This window comes from Pteropus vampyrus, unplaced genomic scaffold, assembly GCF_000151845.1.
Source record: "Pteropus vampyrus isolate Shadow unplaced genomic scaffold, Pvam_2.0 Scaffold400, whole genome shotgun sequence".
Classification (NCBI taxonomy): Eukaryota; Metazoa; Chordata; class Mammalia; order Chiroptera; family Pteropodidae; genus Pteropus; species Pteropus vampyrus.
This window is the reverse complement of record NW_011889181.1, coordinates 714,303-733,136: the sequence shown is the minus strand read 5'-3', so window position 1 is coordinate 733,136 and position 18,834 is coordinate 714,303. Positions and strand designations below refer to the sequence as shown.

The 18,834-nt window shown below is 38.2% G+C and overlaps 1 protein-coding gene across 2 annotated transcripts in view; it reads left to right on the top strand.

Moving 5' to 3' along the window:
• DNAJC21 (DnaJ heat shock protein family (Hsp40) member C21) overlaps positions 1-18,834 on the top strand; it is a 27,883-nt gene that overhangs the window by 6,567 nt on the left and 2,482 nt on the right. Inside the window, exons 2-11 of one of the 2 annotated variants that reach the window (XM_011380709.2) lie at positions 2,408-2,501; positions 3,996-4,119; positions 4,414-4,536; positions 4,917-5,221; positions 6,067-6,218; positions 8,008-8,095; positions 10,721-10,879; positions 11,289-11,331; positions 15,340-15,512; positions 18,197-18,272. In XM_011380709.2, the coding sequence (XP_011379011.1) occupies positions 2,408-2,501; positions 3,996-4,119; positions 4,414-4,536; positions 4,917-5,221; positions 6,067-6,218; positions 8,008-8,095; positions 10,721-10,879; positions 11,289-11,331; positions 15,340-15,512; positions 18,197-18,272 (1,337 nt within the window). Of the gene's footprint in view, positions 1-2,407; positions 2,502-3,995; positions 4,120-4,413; positions 4,537-4,916; positions 5,222-6,066; positions 6,219-8,007; positions 8,096-10,720; positions 10,880-11,288; positions 11,332-15,339; positions 15,513-18,196; positions 18,273-18,834 lie in introns of those variants that run through there. The other variant, XM_023523675.1, reaches the window with a different exon arrangement.

Genomic DNA, 18,834 nt, shown 5'->3' with positions numbered 1-18,834 from the left:
CTCCCCAACCACCCCCAAATAGTCACCTTTTTTGTTTTATGTGGGAAGATTTATTTGCTGGCTTTTTCTGCCATTCTGCTTTCATTTTAAACTGTGCTTTTTTATTCATCTGACAAACATTTTATTAATGATTTGATGAAGATAGAAATCATCGCTATTTTTAGCTGAACTCTTACCTTGAAAGTATATCAGGATTATGTTCAGCTGCAAGTGATAGGATGCTAGCTATAGCGGCTAAACCAAATAGTCATTTTACTTTTCTCACATAACAAGAAATCCAGAGGTGGCCCATCTTGGTAGCTTCAGCAGCTTGATGAAACTATCAAAGACCTTATCCATCATCCTGACCAAAAGGCTTGAGTCCTTGTACCTAGTGTAAGCAGTTTAGCCCAACCATAGAAGTTTATTGCTCTTGCATGTGGAGGTGCAGAGGTAGGCAGGGGGGAGCCCCAGTATAGCAGTTCTCCATGAGGTCCTTCCACTCTCTGCTCAGCAACTCTCAAGTGGTCCCTTTCTCATCATCCAAAGTGACCTCTGGAAATCCCAGGCAGCAGAATGGAAGAGGAAGGGATAAAGCAGGGACAGAGTGTGTGCTAGTTGCCTTTTAAAGAAATGTCTTAAAAAGTTGTCTTAGAATACTTTTTCATGACAGGTCATGTGGCCATGCCTAAGCTTCAAAGGAGCCTGGGAAGTGAAGTCTTTCTTCTGAGACCAGGTGCCTACCCTGAGTCAAGGTTCAGTTATTACTGAAAAAAGGGGATAAGCTAGCAGTGTCTGCCTCAAGCCTCATAATCCACCTGCACGTATTCAGTATGCCCTGGCTTTGGGTGGGACATGGGATGGGTGAAGGGCCTGAGGTGAGCACCATCAAAGCCCGTCTCTTTCATCTGGAAAACAAAGCCTTTCCGGGGAAACTTCACTTGGTAGACATATGTTTATATCTGATTGGCTAAAATTGGTCACCTGATAACCCCAACTTCAAGAGACTGGGGAGGCGAATTTTTAACTGGGTACATTACCACAGGGTTTTGTTAGGATGAAGAAGAGAATTGATACTGGGTAGGCAACTAGTAGTATCTGTCACAGAGTGGTAATCAAAATCTAAAATAATTACAGTAAGGCACTGAGTGTCCTGTACTACCTAGAATTCAGTTACAACTGGACCACAACAGATAGAATTTGGCAGTATTAATTGGAAATGGCAGAAAACCTAACCACAATGGTTTAAAGTTGTTTTTTTTCTCCACCACAAGAAGTCTTAGAGGTAGGTGTCTGCTAGCATTGTTTCAGTAGTTCAGTTATGTCACTGTGAATCTCTTGGCTTTTCCTTCACGGTCTCAAAATGGCTACTGAAGTTCCAGCAATCATGTCTCCATAGAAGACAAGAAAAAAGAAGGAAAGAAAATACACTACTATAACTCTGCTTTTGTCTCATTGGTCAGAACTGTCACATGGCCATTCCTAGTAGCAGGGGTGGCTGGACAAGCTCAAATACTTGCTTATCCAGCCTTCCTAGTGAAGGCTGCAAAAAAAAAAAGTAGAGAGTACTGGATGATCTTTAGTGTCTGCCACAGAATGGATTAAGTCTATTATTATACAGCTATCAGTTGGCTTGTCAGTAATATGAAAAATACTTGAAACTTTGTCAGCTATAAATTCAGAATGACAGTGTGATATTGTTGCTAACAGCTAATGTAATTAGCTAGAGTGATTAAAAATAGTGTTAAGAAAAGGAAGTAATGAATGGCTCCTTGACTATCAGCGACTGCCTTTAACTACATTTGAAGTGGAGGATTATGGCATGCTGTAAGAAATGGCAGTATGTAGTCCACAGAAGAGGCGAGCTGGGAGATGACCCATTGGCTGTGTTCATGTGGGCTGTACTGTGGAAGGGGGTTTAGACTTGCATTGGATTATTTCTCACATACAACTAGGCTACAGGGATGGAGAATTTTTTTACTTCTTACAATTTCAAGGGAGTATGATTCTAAAATAATATCAAAAGTTTTTGTGTTAAAGCATCAGAGTTCAAAGAGCTATGGCAAATTGCTACACTTGAGAAAGTATTGTCATTGTTAAGTTGTTGAGCCAAACATAATCTAGCGCTAAATAATAATAGTTTTGCTATAGCTGTATATAGTTCCTTCTAAAAATAAAATGTGTATTTCCATTCGTGGATGTCCATATTGATGCTCAGTGGTGTACCAGGGCATAGGGAAAAGCAAGAAATCTACTCAAGCAGATACTGAGATTCTGATCATCAACTGTCATCTTTCTGCTTTTCTTTAGTTGTTTTTCTTTGTTTTATACACTCATCTATTTATGGCATTTGTGATGGGAGAGGTCCCTTTTAGAATCTGTCCTCTACTTTTTTGATGACTAAATTTCTGTGACTTTATTTTAACAGATAAAAATCTGGATAATGCCGCAGAAGCAGCTGAACAATTTAAATTAATACAAGCAGCGTACGATGTGTTGAGCGACCCTCAGGAGAGAGCATGGTGAGCATCACACTCTCCCTTCTGTCCTAGTGTACTTTGCTGGGAAGAGTTGTCAACAGAGGGTTTTTCACAAAAAAAATTAATACCTCAAATGGTTTTTGGTGTGTTCTGAGGCTTTGGTCACCTATTCATTATATAAAATGCAGTGTCTGGGTAGGAAGGAACATTAGAGATGATTTCTCCAACTACTAGATTTCGTAGGTGGTGAAACAAAGTTTGGCAATATTAGATTTAATGTTGATACTTACGAAGTGACTGCTCATTAAATGGAGTCTCTTTGGTATATGACAGATTTACTAATGTCAGATAAGGAAGAATGTTGACTTGTCCTTAAACAGATATAGTGTCGTAAATACAAGAATGTAATATTTTCCCAAGAACTACTTTATATGAAAAAATTGAGTTAAGCTTCTACATCTATGACAAATACTTTTACTACTGATGACCTGATAATTTAACATCATTTCCAAACAAAAATTTTGATGTTGAGTTTCATATTCTGGATGACCTTTTTGTTACCAAAAAAAAATAGTTTTTAAGCCCTGACATAAGTGTGCAAGATCCTGCTGTTCCAGAGAGCAGGGGTGCTCAGCATTACTGTGCAAGTCTTCTGCACGTGAGACTGTACAGTGATGCTGGCTGTCGAGAGAGAAGGGCTGTAAAGGAAATTCTTATAGAATTGTCTTTTATATGAAAATCAGAGTCTTACATTTCTCTCCTCTCATGCTTTTACCTTCCTTTGGGAACTTAGATTTTTTTTCCTGACCTTTTCTCTAGCCTCTTTTCTGGATCTTAGGTTTTTCTGTCCCAAAGATTCCCTTGTCTTTTTATTTAAAGCTCCTGCCTATTAACTCTCCCATTACCTAGAGGCAGTGCTGTTCATAGGCTGGGAGTCTGGTCCTTCCCGTGCAGGAAGACCTGGTTTTGAACTCGAGTTTTGCTGCTTACTGGCTTTGTGATTATGGACAACAAGTTATTTAACACCATGGAGCTTCAGTTCCTGTTACTTGAGGACAATAACTAACTTTACATCATGAGGAGTAATGGCATGCGGATGAAGCTCCTAGATTATTTACATAAACATAGCAAGAGTCTTATTCTGGTACATGCTGATAAATCCCGAGTCCCAAATGTATAATCAGTCTGTGGACCAGATTATGTCCACTACTGTACTATTCAGTAATGTTTCTTTCCTGTTAAAATTCAGCCACCTTTCTGGGTGAGTCATGGAAATTCCCTGACTTGCCAAACTCCCCTGTTCATATGGGCTAGTACTGTATAATTCCTACAGTGTATTAGAAGTTGCAGTCACAGTTTTAATCAGCAATTTTGTGAAAGATTTAAGTCTTTTAATTTTTAAAAATTTTTTGGTTGTGGGTTGGACACATTAAAATGTACAATAATAACATTTTGGCTATTTCAGAGTAAGGAGTCCTTTTGAATCCTTATGTATTCAGCCTTCACTGATGATGCTAATTTTTTGTTGTTGTTTAGGTATGATAATCATAGAGAGGCTCTGCTTAAAGGTGGGCTTGATGGAGAATATCAAGATGACAGCTTAGATTTGCTTCACTATTTCACTGTTACCTGTTACTCTGGTTATGGAGATGATGAAAAAGTAAGAAATGAACTTACTCATAATTCTTTATCAAGCACTAAGACTCTCAAGTTCAAGGAGAATTCTGTAATAGAAATTGAAACAATATTCATTATGAAAACGAAAAAAACACTGCCTTCGTATTTAAACTGTCAGCCTGTAAAAACCTCCAGTGGAAGCTCAGCTGCACTTGCGGTGATACCTTGGGGACGTAATTCTTTAATGTTAAAGGTTTTCATGTTACATTTTTAAGTCTTATTCTGTGATTAGAGCACAAAAGTATTGAGAATTTGTGTTTCTGCGAACTGTTTTTAGGGCTTTTACACGGTGTATCGTAATGTTTTTGAAATGATCGCAAAGGAGGAACTGGAATCTGTGTTGGAAGAGGACGCCGAGGGCTTCCCGACCTTCGGAGACTCGCAGAGTGACTATGACACGGTGAAGGGGAACTCCTTGCGTTTTGCAGTCGGCGTGCATCAGGGTGTCTTCCCCCATTGCTTTTATTTTAAAAAAAAAAAAAAAAATGGATCCTGGTTCTCAGGCCCGCCCGGCGACTGTCTTCCACTCTCTCCCTCACTGATCACCTCCCATTTCACCTCTCCCTGCTTACTGACCATGGTCTCATCCCATCGATTTTCTCAGTAAATTCATACAGAAGTGATTTATTCTGTTAAAGCCTTAGAAAGACTGTCTTCTCCTTTGACAGTAATGTTATAAATATGAAGGAAGAAAGAGGTTCTGCATCACGAATGTTTGCTGCCTCACTAAAAATAATCTATATAAGAACCTAGCATTTTCCCTGTTTTCTTCATCACTAGGTAGTCCACCCTTTCTACGCTTATTGGCAGAGTTTTTGCACTCAGAAGAACTTTGCTTGGAAAGAAGAATATGACACACGACAAGCTTCTAACCGCTGGGAGAAACGAGCCATGGAAAAAGAAAACAAGAAGACTCGAGACAAAGCAAGGAAAGAGAAGAACGAGCTTGTGCGCCAGCTGGTAGCTTTCATTCGTAAAAGAGATAAAAGAGTGCAGGCTCATCGGAAGCTGGTGGAGGAGCAGAACGCAGAGAAGGCGAGGAAGGCCGAAGAGATGAGGCGGCAGCAGAAGCTGAGGCAGGCGAAGTACGGAATCTTTTCCAAATACGGGGGTGGGGTCGACAGTAGAGTCCTGACACGATGCTTTCATGTTGGGTTAAACCGTCATCCTGGCTTCATCCTTTTTTTAAAATCCTGCCATTAGACCATGGTTTTTCATTTACTGTGAAAAAGAAATTGAATTTTGAATTGGATGTTTTCCTTCCTAGGCCCTTTATGCTCGAGATCTGTTACAGACTCTGTACAACCTAATACTAAATAACGTTGACTGAGCTTTCAGTCTGTACAAGGCCCTGCTCTGAGGGCTTTTCCCACAACACTTCTGTGAAGTTTTGATTTTTAGAGGAAACGAGGCAGACAGGCCCAAGATCAAATGGCTGGTCAACCCCAGGGGTGGGACTTGGACGCCGGGAGTCAGTCCAGTGCCCTTGCTTTTAACCGCGATGCGGTATTGCCTCTTGGTCAGTATAGTCTTAGATATTTAGTTCACTTTGGTGCCTTTAAAGTTTTGTTGTTTTGAGTTACTATAAGAACTTTGTGTCCAGAGCATTGTAGCATTCTTTAAAAAAAATTTCTTAAAAATTCTAATTGCCCCACCCCTCATCTTTAGAAAACTAGCACTTGACACTTATGAATTAAAGTCACCTGAAGACAATAACGTGCTCCGTTACAGGTTTCAAAACCTATTATCTATTAGAGCAATTAAAATGAGCCACAAAACAGATTTAAGTGACTTTGTTTTAACTTGGCACAAGTTTTAAGTTTGCAAACATCGACAGCTTGGGAGGAAGACACTCTTTAGGGGATGGATTTTAAGCCTAAAGATTAAGCAAAACCAGTGCCAGTGTGGACACTGTGCTGTTTGTGTCTAGACTGGCGGAGCAGTACAAAGAACAGAGCTGGATGACGGTGGCCGACTTGGAGAAGGAGCTCAGGGAGATGGAGGCGCGGTATGAAAAGGAGTTCGGAGATGGGTCGGATGAAAATGAAATGGAGGAACACGAGCTCAAAGACGGACAGGATGGTAACGCCTTCCATTCATTAAGAAACTAGAAATAAACTTTTTTGTGCTCAGGGATTGTACACTCAAGATGCTTACGGTACCAGTAAAGGGGCTTAGGGAATGGGGCAGTGGATAACCTGGAGAACACCTGAGTTCCAGGTGATTGCCAGTTTTCACGTTTGTTTATTTTTCAAGTGAAGGCTGGAAATCTGCATTTTTATGTGACTGACGTCTCCCAATTTTTAAATGTAGATATTTAAAATGAAAGATAATATTGTGTGGGCCAAGGAAAGGTAGTCTACTGAAGTTGTCTAATTCTGGTAATTTGATTAACAGAGTCTTTTTCTGACCATGTTTTAAACAGTCTGTGCTTCTGGCTGTATAAATATATCAACAAGTGGGCATATTGACAGGTATGATTGGTTATTTTAAATGCACTTAAGCAGTAGGTCAAGTTTTAATAGCAGCTCTTTCTAGGAAAGCTGATATTGTACAGGAGGCTTTGTGGTGTTTGTAAGTTCTTCCTCTCATTTCTGACTTTGTAGCAGGGCTCTTGGTGTGCTGGAATGTTTACAAATGTGCTTTTTCAGACTAACAGCCCAAATGATAAAATGACAGACTTTTATTTATTCGAAATGGTTAGGAACTAAAATATTTTATTCATGAGTTAAAAGTAGTATGTGTGAAGTGCTTCGAAAATTATAAAGCACTCTATAAATGTGAGGTGTTGTAATTAATATAGAATTCTACAATTTATAAAGTGCTTTCACATACAAGATCTAGTTTGGTCCTCCACAGTAGCCCTTAAAGGTTGTTTTTGTTCATAGAATTAGCGGTATTTTGCTGGTAAAGAAACTAAGACTCTGAGAAGGAATGGCATATGCTTGAGGCCATAGGACCATTTTTAGATTCAGTTTTTGACCTGCATTCTTTATTATTTGATCAAATTTTATTTCATGTGTACAATATATTGAAAGCGTACACATAATTGGAAGATAATACTCATAAAAATTGGATTATTTTGGTCATTTCTGATTTCAATGAGAATGTTCTTCAGAATCATATTAACATCACTTATAAAAAAACCATACTGTAGACTATAGAACAGATACCTTGCGTTCTTTATTGCTCCCATAAGAAGTCCCAAATGGCACTCAATTTACTTTTTTATTTCTTATAAAAATAGAATATGGTATTATGCAAAGACTTTGAATTGAGCTTTTTGGTTGCCTAGATTTTTGGACTATATTGATAGTAATTATTCCATTGTAATAAAACTTCAAGTTGATAAAGTCTGTAAGAACAATGCTAAACTTTACCTGTAATACGCTGTCTTTTGACCTAATACTGATGAAATATCATAAGCTAAGTTTAAGCATTTGAGAGTAGATTACAGTTATAAATTTGTTTGTACCAAATCTTGCTTAAGAGGTAAACTAAAGAACTTTGTTGAAAAACCTGCTTCTTGGTAGAACTATGAAAGTGGCATTTGATTTTCTAAACTTACCTCGCACCCAGGATTTTGAGAATTTTTTTGTCTTCTAAGTAGACTTAAGAAAAAAACTTGAAACGGAAAGTGATTTTTTTTGACTTATTTATCCTTTATAATTTAACGCTGCTTTTAAAAGGTCGACTTAGATCCTAATAACATTTTTGGGTATTTTTTTTTTTATTTTGGTAAGGAAATAAACATTTTATTTCTAATTTGTGTGCAACTTTAGATCCTTACTAAAGAGATATAATTTGTTAACATGTTTTAGATTTGGGTTCTAATCAAACAGGCTTCTTACTATAGGCTTTCTTCTTATAGGTAAGGATAGCGATGAGGCCGAGGATGCAGAGCTTTATGATGGCCTTTACTGCCCAGCGTGTGACAAATCTTTCAAGACGGAAAAGGCGTAAGTTTAATATCTTTGAGCTCACCTTTTTTTTAAGGTGAAGTGTAACACTTTGAAAGTCCTAAAAAGGTAATGCTTGGAGCAGTCGATCACTAGGCCTCGCGTGTCATCTTGGGGGATGTCAGTCCAGCAGGGGAGAAAGGATATTTGTGCAAGCGGTTGTAAGCCTGTTGTGCTGATTCTCAGTCATGCCAATATTCCTATGTAATAGCTGCTTTTTAAACATGTCAGCTGTCTGCAGAAAGAAATGTTTCTTGTTTTGGCAAAGAAGGCATAGTCACACAGGCAGGGAGGCTGCACCAAAGGTAATGATCTCTCGCTGTTGTCTGCAGACTCCCTTGCAGACATCACGCGCCTGTAAAGGCCATTGCTGCCAGCGTAGGAACTTTAAACGTGAAGTGCCTCTAGTGTATTTGTTGAAGTGGAAGGTCTTTATTTCATGGGAACAATGACTAAGAGAAATTAAAAAGTGTACTGTTTATTATGTGTGCTGCCGAAGTGAAGCACAAAAGGATACTGTTATAAAGGGGGTAAAGAATGTGGGAGAAGATGTAGAATCAGCAAGGGAAAAAAGACAAAACATGCAAAAAGTGGAAAGGAGACCAAAGGCTGACAATGAGGACTTGGGCGTCAGAAATGGTCTTGCTGTGAAGCCCCCAGGGGAAAGTCACTGAGTAGTGAGAAAAGGGAGAGGCAGAGAAGGTAGGAACAAGCAAGAAAACAAAAGCAACAATGAAGGAGAATTTTAAAAATTATTTTTTATTTGGAAATGTCAAACTTATACAAGTCGCAAGAGCAGACTTTGGAGCACCTGGTTCACTGTTTTTTTTTCCTGATTAATTCAGAGTGAGTGGCATACATAATTCTCCTTTACCTCTAAATATTTTTGTATATATTCCTTAAGAATACGGATATATATTCCTTAAGAATAAGGATATTCTCTTACATAATCACAGTCAACTTCAGGAGATTTGTGACATTGATATGGTACTTTTATCCCGTTTACTGCCACATTCTCCTTTCTCCAGGTGATCCTTCACTAATGTCCTGTATGGCCTCTTTCCCACTTTGATATAGGCTCTGGTCTAGGGTCATGTATTCCATTTATTTGTTTAGTCTCATTTAATTTGGACCAGTTTCCTTGTCTGTGCCACTGATATACCAGAATACCGGTCCTAATAGCGTTTTTCTCATTTGGGGTTTGTTATTTCCTCATGATTAGATTCAGGTTGTGCATTCCCAGCTGGAATACTGTATAACCATGTGTCGCTCTTAGGGTTTCGTATCTATAGGCATGTAATATCTGTCTGCCCCTCATTGGTAGTGATCGTTTTGATCACCCAATCAAAGTGTTCCGCTGTAAAGTTAGTATTATTTCCCTTGCAACATGTATTTTTTTAGAGCATGTTTAATCTGTGGGGAACATTTTAAAACTATGCAAAATCTTGCTCCTCATCAAAATTTTCTTCCCAGATTTAGCATCCATTGATGATTTCAGCTCGTACCAGTCTGCATTGTGATGGTCCCCGAATTAGGCTTTTTTTGGTTCTGGTGCTCCTTCTACATCATTAGTCATCGTTTGGCCTTTGGCAATAAACAGGAGCCCTCCCTTTAACCAATTTATCTGAATTGTTAGTCTGAATTTATGAATTCCTTTCAGTATCTTATAATTTATTACTATTCTTTTCATGCTCAAATTTTTCTAGATACGGTTAGTGAGAGTTCCTTTAACGTAGCTCCTATGTCCTTTTGACACATTCTAATCATATTTTTGAGCATTTAGTTTCTGTCACAAGATGTTCCAATTTCTTTAAGGAACGTTGATTTGAAGGAAAATTTTAGTGGGAAAGAAGAGTAGCAGCCCAGATTAGAAAATGAGATAAAGTCGATAGTGACACAAGCTTCCTCTTTTCTAGTTTATCTAGCTTTTGTAGCTTAAACGTTGTCACCTCTGTTTTGTAAGGTGTTACTGAGTTGTCTGTGGGGCACTGAAATAGACATTGCTCAGAGTTTTAGAGGGGTAGAAATGTGTCTGGACTCACATGCAGGATGGTGGGAATGAGAAGGGAGAATCCTCTTGAAAAGGGGAAAGACAGCTGTTGAAAAAGGCAAAAGGAGGTAAACTACTCAGTCTTTAAAGCCTCATGTCACCATTTCTCCAATCCTGGTGTCTTCCTTTTAAGGTTAGAATGTTGTTTTGTAATTTTCCAGTGATCTCTTGAAACCCACAGCATGACCCGGAACATCTAAGCGCTTAGCAAATAACTAGTTATTAAGAGGAAACAGTGGAGAAGTTTTGAATTTTAAGAATTGGAAAATAAAAATGATAAGAGAATTTGACCAAAAAAAAAAAAAAAGAAAAGAAAAAAGCAGGTAGAAAATATGTAGATAAAATGCCAGAGGAAGAGGACAAGACTGGGTCACAGGAAAAAAGCAGTCGTGGGCTGCCAGTGTATTTAAAGCCTAGACATACTGACAGGGCTCCGTTTCTTTTTATAGTATCCCTAACATTTTGCTTAATCAGAAAAAAAGTAAATTTTAACTTGGTCTCACTTACCCAGTAGCACTTTTGGGCACATATGACATAATCCTGTTGCAGTTACTCACATCAGATTGTTCTTTCAGCATGAGGAATCATGAAAAATCAAAGAAGCATCGGGAAATGGTTGCCTTGTTAAAACAGCAGTTGGAGGAGGAGGAAGAAAATTTTTCAGGACCTCAGACTGATGAAAATCTATTGAATGCCAATTCTGAGGAAGAAATGGAGGATGCACCAAAACAGAAGTACTTCCAAAAATGTCACTAGACATACTTATCCCATTTAGATACTGCATTTAAATGCTATTTTATCTCAAAAAAGTTATTCTTTGGGCTACTAATATCTGCATTTCTGGTTAAGGGAACTTTATAGTATTGAAATGGGTAAAGACATGAGGTCAAATATAATTTTTGTAGACTATATTATGACTTTTAAGAGCAGTTTAATGCTTAGGTAATTGATATGCTAATTACTATCAATTGAACCACTGTTATAATTTTCTGAAATGATAATGTGAACATTTTCTTGTCTTTTTAATGTTTTATGATATTAAGTAATTTATTCTCTCTGTGTCACTAGTGTTTTCAGTATTTTTTCTTTTCACTTAGTGTTCACAAAGAACTATTTGACGTTTTGATTTATATTTGTTCTTAGGCTTTCTAAAAAACAGAAGAAAAAGAAACAGAAACCAGCACAGGTATGTTAAAAAGTTTTTTTACCATGAAAAATTAAATACAGTGCTCTCGTTTATTCAGTATAATTTGTATTGAGAAGAGGGTCTTTCGTTCTCTAATTTCAAGTCGATTGTAAATCATTAAAAGGGGTTGAAAACATTTTATCTTTTCAGCACATCTCCTATATGTATGTAGCTAATTTATTTAATTATCGTTGTCAGTGCATTTAAGAATTTTGCATGTGGAATTCCGTTCATAAAAATTAGCTGAGTGACCATATTAAAAAAATATCTGAACAAAGGTAGAGTCAGGGTTTTTAAATCAAGATAATTAAAATAAAAAATGGAGACTGGTCATTGTATATCCAAGTTTGTTCTAGCAACAACATAGATGAAATTTTGCAAAAGGAACATTTGGTTAGAAACTTGCCATGATTGTGATTATTGGGAAAATGTATTTTTATATTACTCAGAAATTTAAGTAGTTTATTTCACACCTGAGATCCAGTGATCCAATTCAATCTCTGTTTTAAGAATTACAGCCATCCCTCAGTATCCATGGGGGATTGGTTGCAAGACTCCCGCAGATTCCAAAATCCACGAATGCTCAAGTCCCTTGTAGAAAATGGTGTAGAACAGTGCATGCGGTTGGCCTCTGCATCAGTAGATTCCCATCCAGGGATCAAAAATGCTGCTTTCGATTCTTGGTTGGTTGAATCTAATGATACAAAACCTGCAGGTACAGGGGCCCAACTGTACTTTAGAAAAAAAAGGTATTATGTTTATATATATGTGTAATACAAGCTTGTGGATGTTTTTGAACCTATAAAAACAAAATTAAGTTGTCCTTTTTATAAAGGATATTTGGCGGTTCTGAAGGGAATGGAATTGATGTCTTTGCCATTTTGATATAATCTGATTATATTAGCTTATATTAAGTAATGTTAAATATAGTTCTTTTTAAGAACTGAATGTTTTCAAGAAAACCTAGGTTACACACTAATAATTTTTAATAAAACTTTAGATTTGGCTTATTTATCCAAATGGTTATGATATATTTGATAATTTTTATCTATCTCATTCCAAAAATGATACATGACACATGAGTTAATTACTGTTAAAATTGGAACTTTTGCTTCAATTATTAAACAACATAGCAAGTTTTATGTTCCTTTTATAAAGTCACTCATACCGTCTTCTACCCAAAGACTATACTTATTAGTTTAGAACACTTTCTCTCTCCTTTGTGTGTTCCAGAACCACTAGAATAAAGACAAAATAAAATGGAGAGCAATTTATACCTAACCCAAGCCTATCTCAAGTCAGGAAAGATAGATCCTAAAGATTGCAATAATAAACACATTTTGTATCCTTGTATTGTTTTCCTACCAAAGAAGATGCTTCAGTTTATCACCCATTTTTCCCCACTACAGCCATATTCCTCAATAATACCTCTTGTTTCTGATTTATCATTGTATCGGGGGAAAGCCCCCATTTAGACCTAGTTTTACGTAGCATTTTTCCTGATATTCCTAAGTTCTTTTTGAAGAGGATGGTAATATGGAGACATGTACAGGTGGATGAAAGAGCAGGAAGCAGCACCTACTGAGTGAGAATTGTGAAACTTCAGAATGGGAGAGTTTTCTGTATGGCCAAAAAAAAAGTTGCATAAGCCAACAAGGATTGTAAAAGAAAACCCCCGAAACTGAAATTGAATGTAAACAAATGACCCTGGCTGACAGGAAGAATTAATCCAAGAAACTTTTGAACACAGAACTCTGAATACCATCCATGGGACATATTCTAAAGACAAAATTAATTGCAGAAAAAAAAAAGCAGGTCTTGAACTTTACTTAGATATTTTGGAGGTATTGGTGTAGTATTTTGGAAACTGTTTTGTGTGTGCTACAGGATAGAGCAAATAAGTACAGTCGGCCCTCTGTATCCACAGGTTCTTCATCTGCAGATTCAAACAAACACAGAATTGAAATATTTTTTAAAAATCCAGAAAGTTGATTCCTAAACAATACGCTATAACAGCTATTTACATAATACTTATATTATATTGCTACTATAACTAATCTAGAGATGATCTGAAGTAAATGGGAAGCTATGTGTAGGTCACATGCAAATACTATGCCATTTTATGTAAGGAACTTGAGCATCTATGGATTTTTGGTGTTTGTGGGGGTCTTGGAACCAATTCCCGATGGGTCCTGAGGGACGATTGTAAATACATAATGGTGTTGGGAACCAGATTCTCTTGTGTAAGAAGGGAAGCGCCGAAGTAGATTGAGGGGAAGAGAAGAGGACCACTGTTACGTTGGATTAGAGTTGGAGATATCAGTATGAGCTCATTTAAAAAAATAAGTGCATTAAAAAAAAGTGCACTAGCTGTGTACACTGTGAGGGCCTAGAAGCAGTGACACCCCAGTAGCAGCGAGCATGCCTAGTGTATACATCTTCTTCTCTAAGTCTCCAGTGAAGGAGTCAGGGTTTGGTCCTTGAAGAAATGGCTAGTTCCAGGGTGGGACAGAGAAAATACAATGTAAACCCTATAAACTAAGAAAGTATTCAGATTGGCTGGGATCAGAACCACCCCAGAGTCAGCTTAAGGGCTTGCCACATTTGGGAAAATTTGAGTCATCAAAAAGAATAATAGTGATAGGTTTTTGCACATTGATTTGTTTTTTAAAAATTTATGTATCTCTATTGATATATTGAGCCTAAAAAGAGAGTTGGAGAAAGGATACAGACAGGAAAGTGTCATTACAGCAGAATAGAAATTAGTACCAATGCAAATGGCAGTACTAATAAAAGCAGAAAAATCACTGTTCTGCTGTAATAAATGGTTCATACAAGAATCGTTAGTGGGTACCAGACCCACTAGGTGAGTAGGTACCAGGGAACAAGGTAGTCTCAAAATAACACTCTGCACAGTACTTACTAATTCAAAAAGGAAAAAGGAAATGTCTGGCAATACCATTTGACCAAATGATCAGACTTTAATCACTGAAAAATGGGACAAAGATACTGAGATGGGCACAGCGTTATCTTTACACTATTTTTGCTAGAAATGTTTAGCCTGAATCTAATCATGAGGAAACAATCAGATAAAGCCAATCTAGAAGTCATTCTACAAAACAGTCATCAAATCTTCAATATCATGAAAGACAAAAAAACGAAGGGGTACTGTTCTAGAGTAAAGGGAATTAGAGAGATATAACAACTATATACAACTTAAGATCCTTGATTACACCCATTATCAAGGGTTACAAAAGATGACATGATTGGAATATGAATGCGGATTGTGTAACAGTATCAGTGTTAAATTCTTGACTATGAAGAGAGCATTGTGAATTGGAGAAAGGTTTTGTTCTTAGACGATAACTGATGAAGTGTCATGATATCTACCTGCAGCTTTCACAGTTCATGGGGGAAAAGTGTGTGTGCAGAGAATAAGGGAGGAAGAGAGGAAGATAGCAAACGTGGCAAAATATTACTCAAAACAAAAAGAAAACAATTGCACTTAATGAAGATAGTTTGCCAAGCATCTTCCTTTTATAATGCCTGTTGTTTTTTTCTTCTTTTTTTTTCCTGACTATAAAAGTAATAGTTGCTCATTGCAGATTATTTGGAAAATATAGAAAAGTATAAATACCATTCTAATTCTGCCTATAGATAGTACTTAAATTGTAATCAGATGTTACATATAAACTTCTCTGTTTGATTTTTGCTAGTATGTTTTATTTTTCACATAATCGAATCAATTATCTTTGGAAACATGATTTGAAGAGCTTCATAATTTTCCTTTATATATTCAACTTATTGAATATTTGGTTTCTTTCCAGTTTTTCACTAATTATTTCTGTGATCCTTCATGTTCTTAAATTATTATCTGCTTTTGTTTCCTGAAGATATAATCCAACTAGAATGCACAGGACATTATCATTGTTTATTATAGCTATTTGGTGATATAACGTGACAGTATTATAGTATTTATTTTGTAATGCATGCATGTTTATTACCTAGAGTTATGATGACAATTTTAATGAAAACGGAACTGGAGAAGGATTAAAGGTTGATCCAGAAGATACTAACTTAAATCAAGACAGTGCCAAAGGATTGGAAGATAGTCCCCAAGAAAATGTCAGTGACACAGAGACTGTCCAACTGTGTGATGACCCAAAAAATGAAGCAAAGAGGTAAGTCGGTGCATGTTTTTTTCTACTTAACTTAATATTGATAGTAAGGATATCTTTTTATATATCAAACAGAATCTCTTTTCCCATGATTGATGGGGGTACATTAGATATATCTGTGTCTTGTGTCTATCCAGACATATGTTCATATGTATACAGATGAAGGGTGTTGGAAAGAGAATGCTAGAGGAATGTGCCCACAGACATTTCAGCAACATGGCCGAAATCAGAAAGAAGTCACTCTGCTCCAGTTTGTTTCCCTTATCCTGTGAGGTCCCTGTTTTGTCCTGGACACTCATATGAGAACAAGGCTGCTGACGAGGCCAGGCCCCACCTGCTGAGAGCATCACTAACAGAATCTCCACGCTTGTGGCAGTTATCCTGTGTTCAGCCCCACAACGCGGGCATCAGGATATATGTCCACAGCTTGGGGCTTTCCTGCCCGAAGGAGTCCCGAAATCCTGATGCGGCACCAGGCCATCGGGGTTGGCGAGGGGAAGGCCTAGGGCAGGGGAGATAACATTCTTTTTCCTCTCTTTATCTGACATTTTTGTCCCCATCCTCCTCTGTTCCTCTAGAATGGAATAATTTCTTATTCCTTGAGGAAAGCTCTGTAGAGTAAGTAGCCTCAGGCTCCTGTCATAGGGCCATGTAAAAGAGTTCAAATGACAGAGTAAAGTAGGAATGTGATTGAAAATGCTTCACACTGGAGCAGCAGTGGAGGGGCGGAGTGAACTTAGGGGTTAAGGACTTTAGGTGGCACAAATGAGGGAATTGCGTCCTGGAGGCCTTGCGTAGGGCTGCAGCTGTAGGAGAGGGAGACAGGGAACTCCGCAAACTGGTAATGCGGGAGCATTGGAGAGTTGAAACCTGGACAGGGAAGTTAGACACCACTCTGACGCTAGGTGTTCCTTCCCGTTTTACGAATGAGGAAACTGAGTCTCAGGTAAGTACTTGCCCAAGAACAAAAGCTGGTAAATGGAAGAGCTGGCGTTTGATCCCTATCTGCCTGACTCTTTGAAGGCACCAGATTAACTAGCTCCGTGGAGCCTAAGTGATCTGTGAAGGTCCTTTGGGGACTGCTTGGTGGCATGAGGGGTAGGCCAAAAGATGGGGCCTCAGACACCTGACCATCTCTTTCATCTAGAGCTGAAATGTTTTCATTCGTTTTCCGTATTTCCTCTACATGGGAATTTATTTGGAATTCAGTAAAGAGTTCTCATTGCTAAAAGTTAAGAGTTTGAATTCAGGTGATGTCTTCACTGCTGAGGGGTGGCAGGGCTGGGATGGATAGACACGCGCGAGCTCACACACGCACACCAGTGGGTGTCCGGACTCCAGTGCCTTTCTGCAGGACCCCCCTGCTGCTTCTGTACAGGGCACTGATGCGGGCCACCTAGTGAGAAGTTCTTCATTAAAAAGCGCGGATCTAGAGTACTTTTTATTTTTTGATCTAGAGTACTTTTTAAAAATAAAGCCTTTAGATATTAGCCTCAGAGAGATAGCTGCTCTCTTTCATAATGTGATAAATTACCTTCCAGGAATATTATCCTAAATTTTCTTGGATATATTTGTGGCATATCTGTGATGATACTTTGTAGATTAGCAAATGTTAATCTGTAGCCTTTTATGCCATTGTGTTCGTATCTTGAGGCTTTCAGAGCTGTCTGCATACTACAGAATATTCTGTGACACTCCTGATCTGGGTCTTTTAAACGTACAGTGTACCTCACAGGTATTGCGGTTTGAGTTCCACACCCCCGCGGTGAAACCAGTCGTAATCTTTTTGCTGATGGAGGGTCTTGCCTTCAGTTTTTAAAAAACGCAACATCTGAACAGCACAATACGGCGAGGGATGCCTGTATAGGTCTTTTAACTTCATAGACTCTAGGTTTCTGCTTGAACAGTAGTGTGGCAGCATTATCCTAACTCATTCTTTATAACACATCCTGTCTGTGCTGTACATACAGTTGCACTTGGATTTTGCCCTGAGAATTTGGTTAGCACAAATGAGGGAAAGTTCAAAATGAATCAGGAAAATTAAAATTCATATAGAAGATTTAGAAGAATGTTCGGGAGTTAAAGTGGAAGAGGAGGAAACTGACTGTCTTGGCTGGCAGTTTCTGGGTTAAAGGGTTCACGGGGGAAAGCTCACCAGATCATCAGAAAAGACATAATCTTTTAATAAAAGAAAATTCTTCATGTTGAACAAATTTAATTTTATGAAAAGTACATCCCAGTGTCTTTATTTTTCTCATTCTGCTGCGGAACTGTTGAACTGTTTGTCATAGGCTGGATCAGGCTCAAGAGGTTGTGTTTTGGGGAGCCACACGTAATGTCAAGAGTATTTGTGAGTACTGCTGGTCGGCTGTGAAATGGTTTGCTTCAATAAAGGGAGTATTAAGTGCTTTGCTTTTTAACGGAAACACACCATAGAAAAGTTCAGAGAATTTTCAGGGTCTTACTTTATCTTATGTTTCAACTGTTTTAAGTAAATCTTTTAATTTTTGTGTCAAATTTGATTCTTACTGAGATCTCTGAAGTTGCTCTTTAAAGCTATTCATTTGAGATGTGAAAATAGCCTTTAAAGTGCATGTCATTCTTTTGAGTCGTCTTGGGAGCATGATGACAATTAAAAGGGGTATGTTATTATTAGATTATGCTGAATTCTTTTATTTATTTTCCAGTGTTTCTAAACCCAAAGGAAAGAAAGCCAAAGATACAAAAAAGTCTGTCAAAGTACCTGCTGAGCCACAGACGATGGTAGGCCAAAATCATACTGACATCTCTTCAGTAGACTTGTTATTTAAACAGTAGAATCTAAATGTTTAATTCTGATTCTGAAGACAGAAGTGTGTGTTTGGTGAGCCCTCCTGTCCCTGCTGCACAGGTCCACACGGGTCCACACGATTCACACGATTCACACAGGTCCACACAGTCCACACAGGTCTACACGGGTCCACACAGGTCCACACGGGTCCACACGATTCACACGATTCACACAGGTCCACACAGTCCACACAGGTCCACACGGGTCCACACAGTTCACACGGGTCCACTCGGTTCACATGAGTCTACATGATCCACACGGGTCCACACGATCCACACGGGTCCACACGATCCACACAAGTCCGCACAGGTCCACACAGGTCCCTCGGCAGTTTTCCTTGACGAATGTAGAATTTATATATGTGCTACTGCCATTTTTCTTTTTTAAGGTAAGAAGTAGCAGCACATTGGAAATACAAGCCTGTACCAGAACAATTACTATTCTGTTTTCCATTACTTTGAAATCTAAAGCCTTGGTCTAGTCCATCCGGTGCAT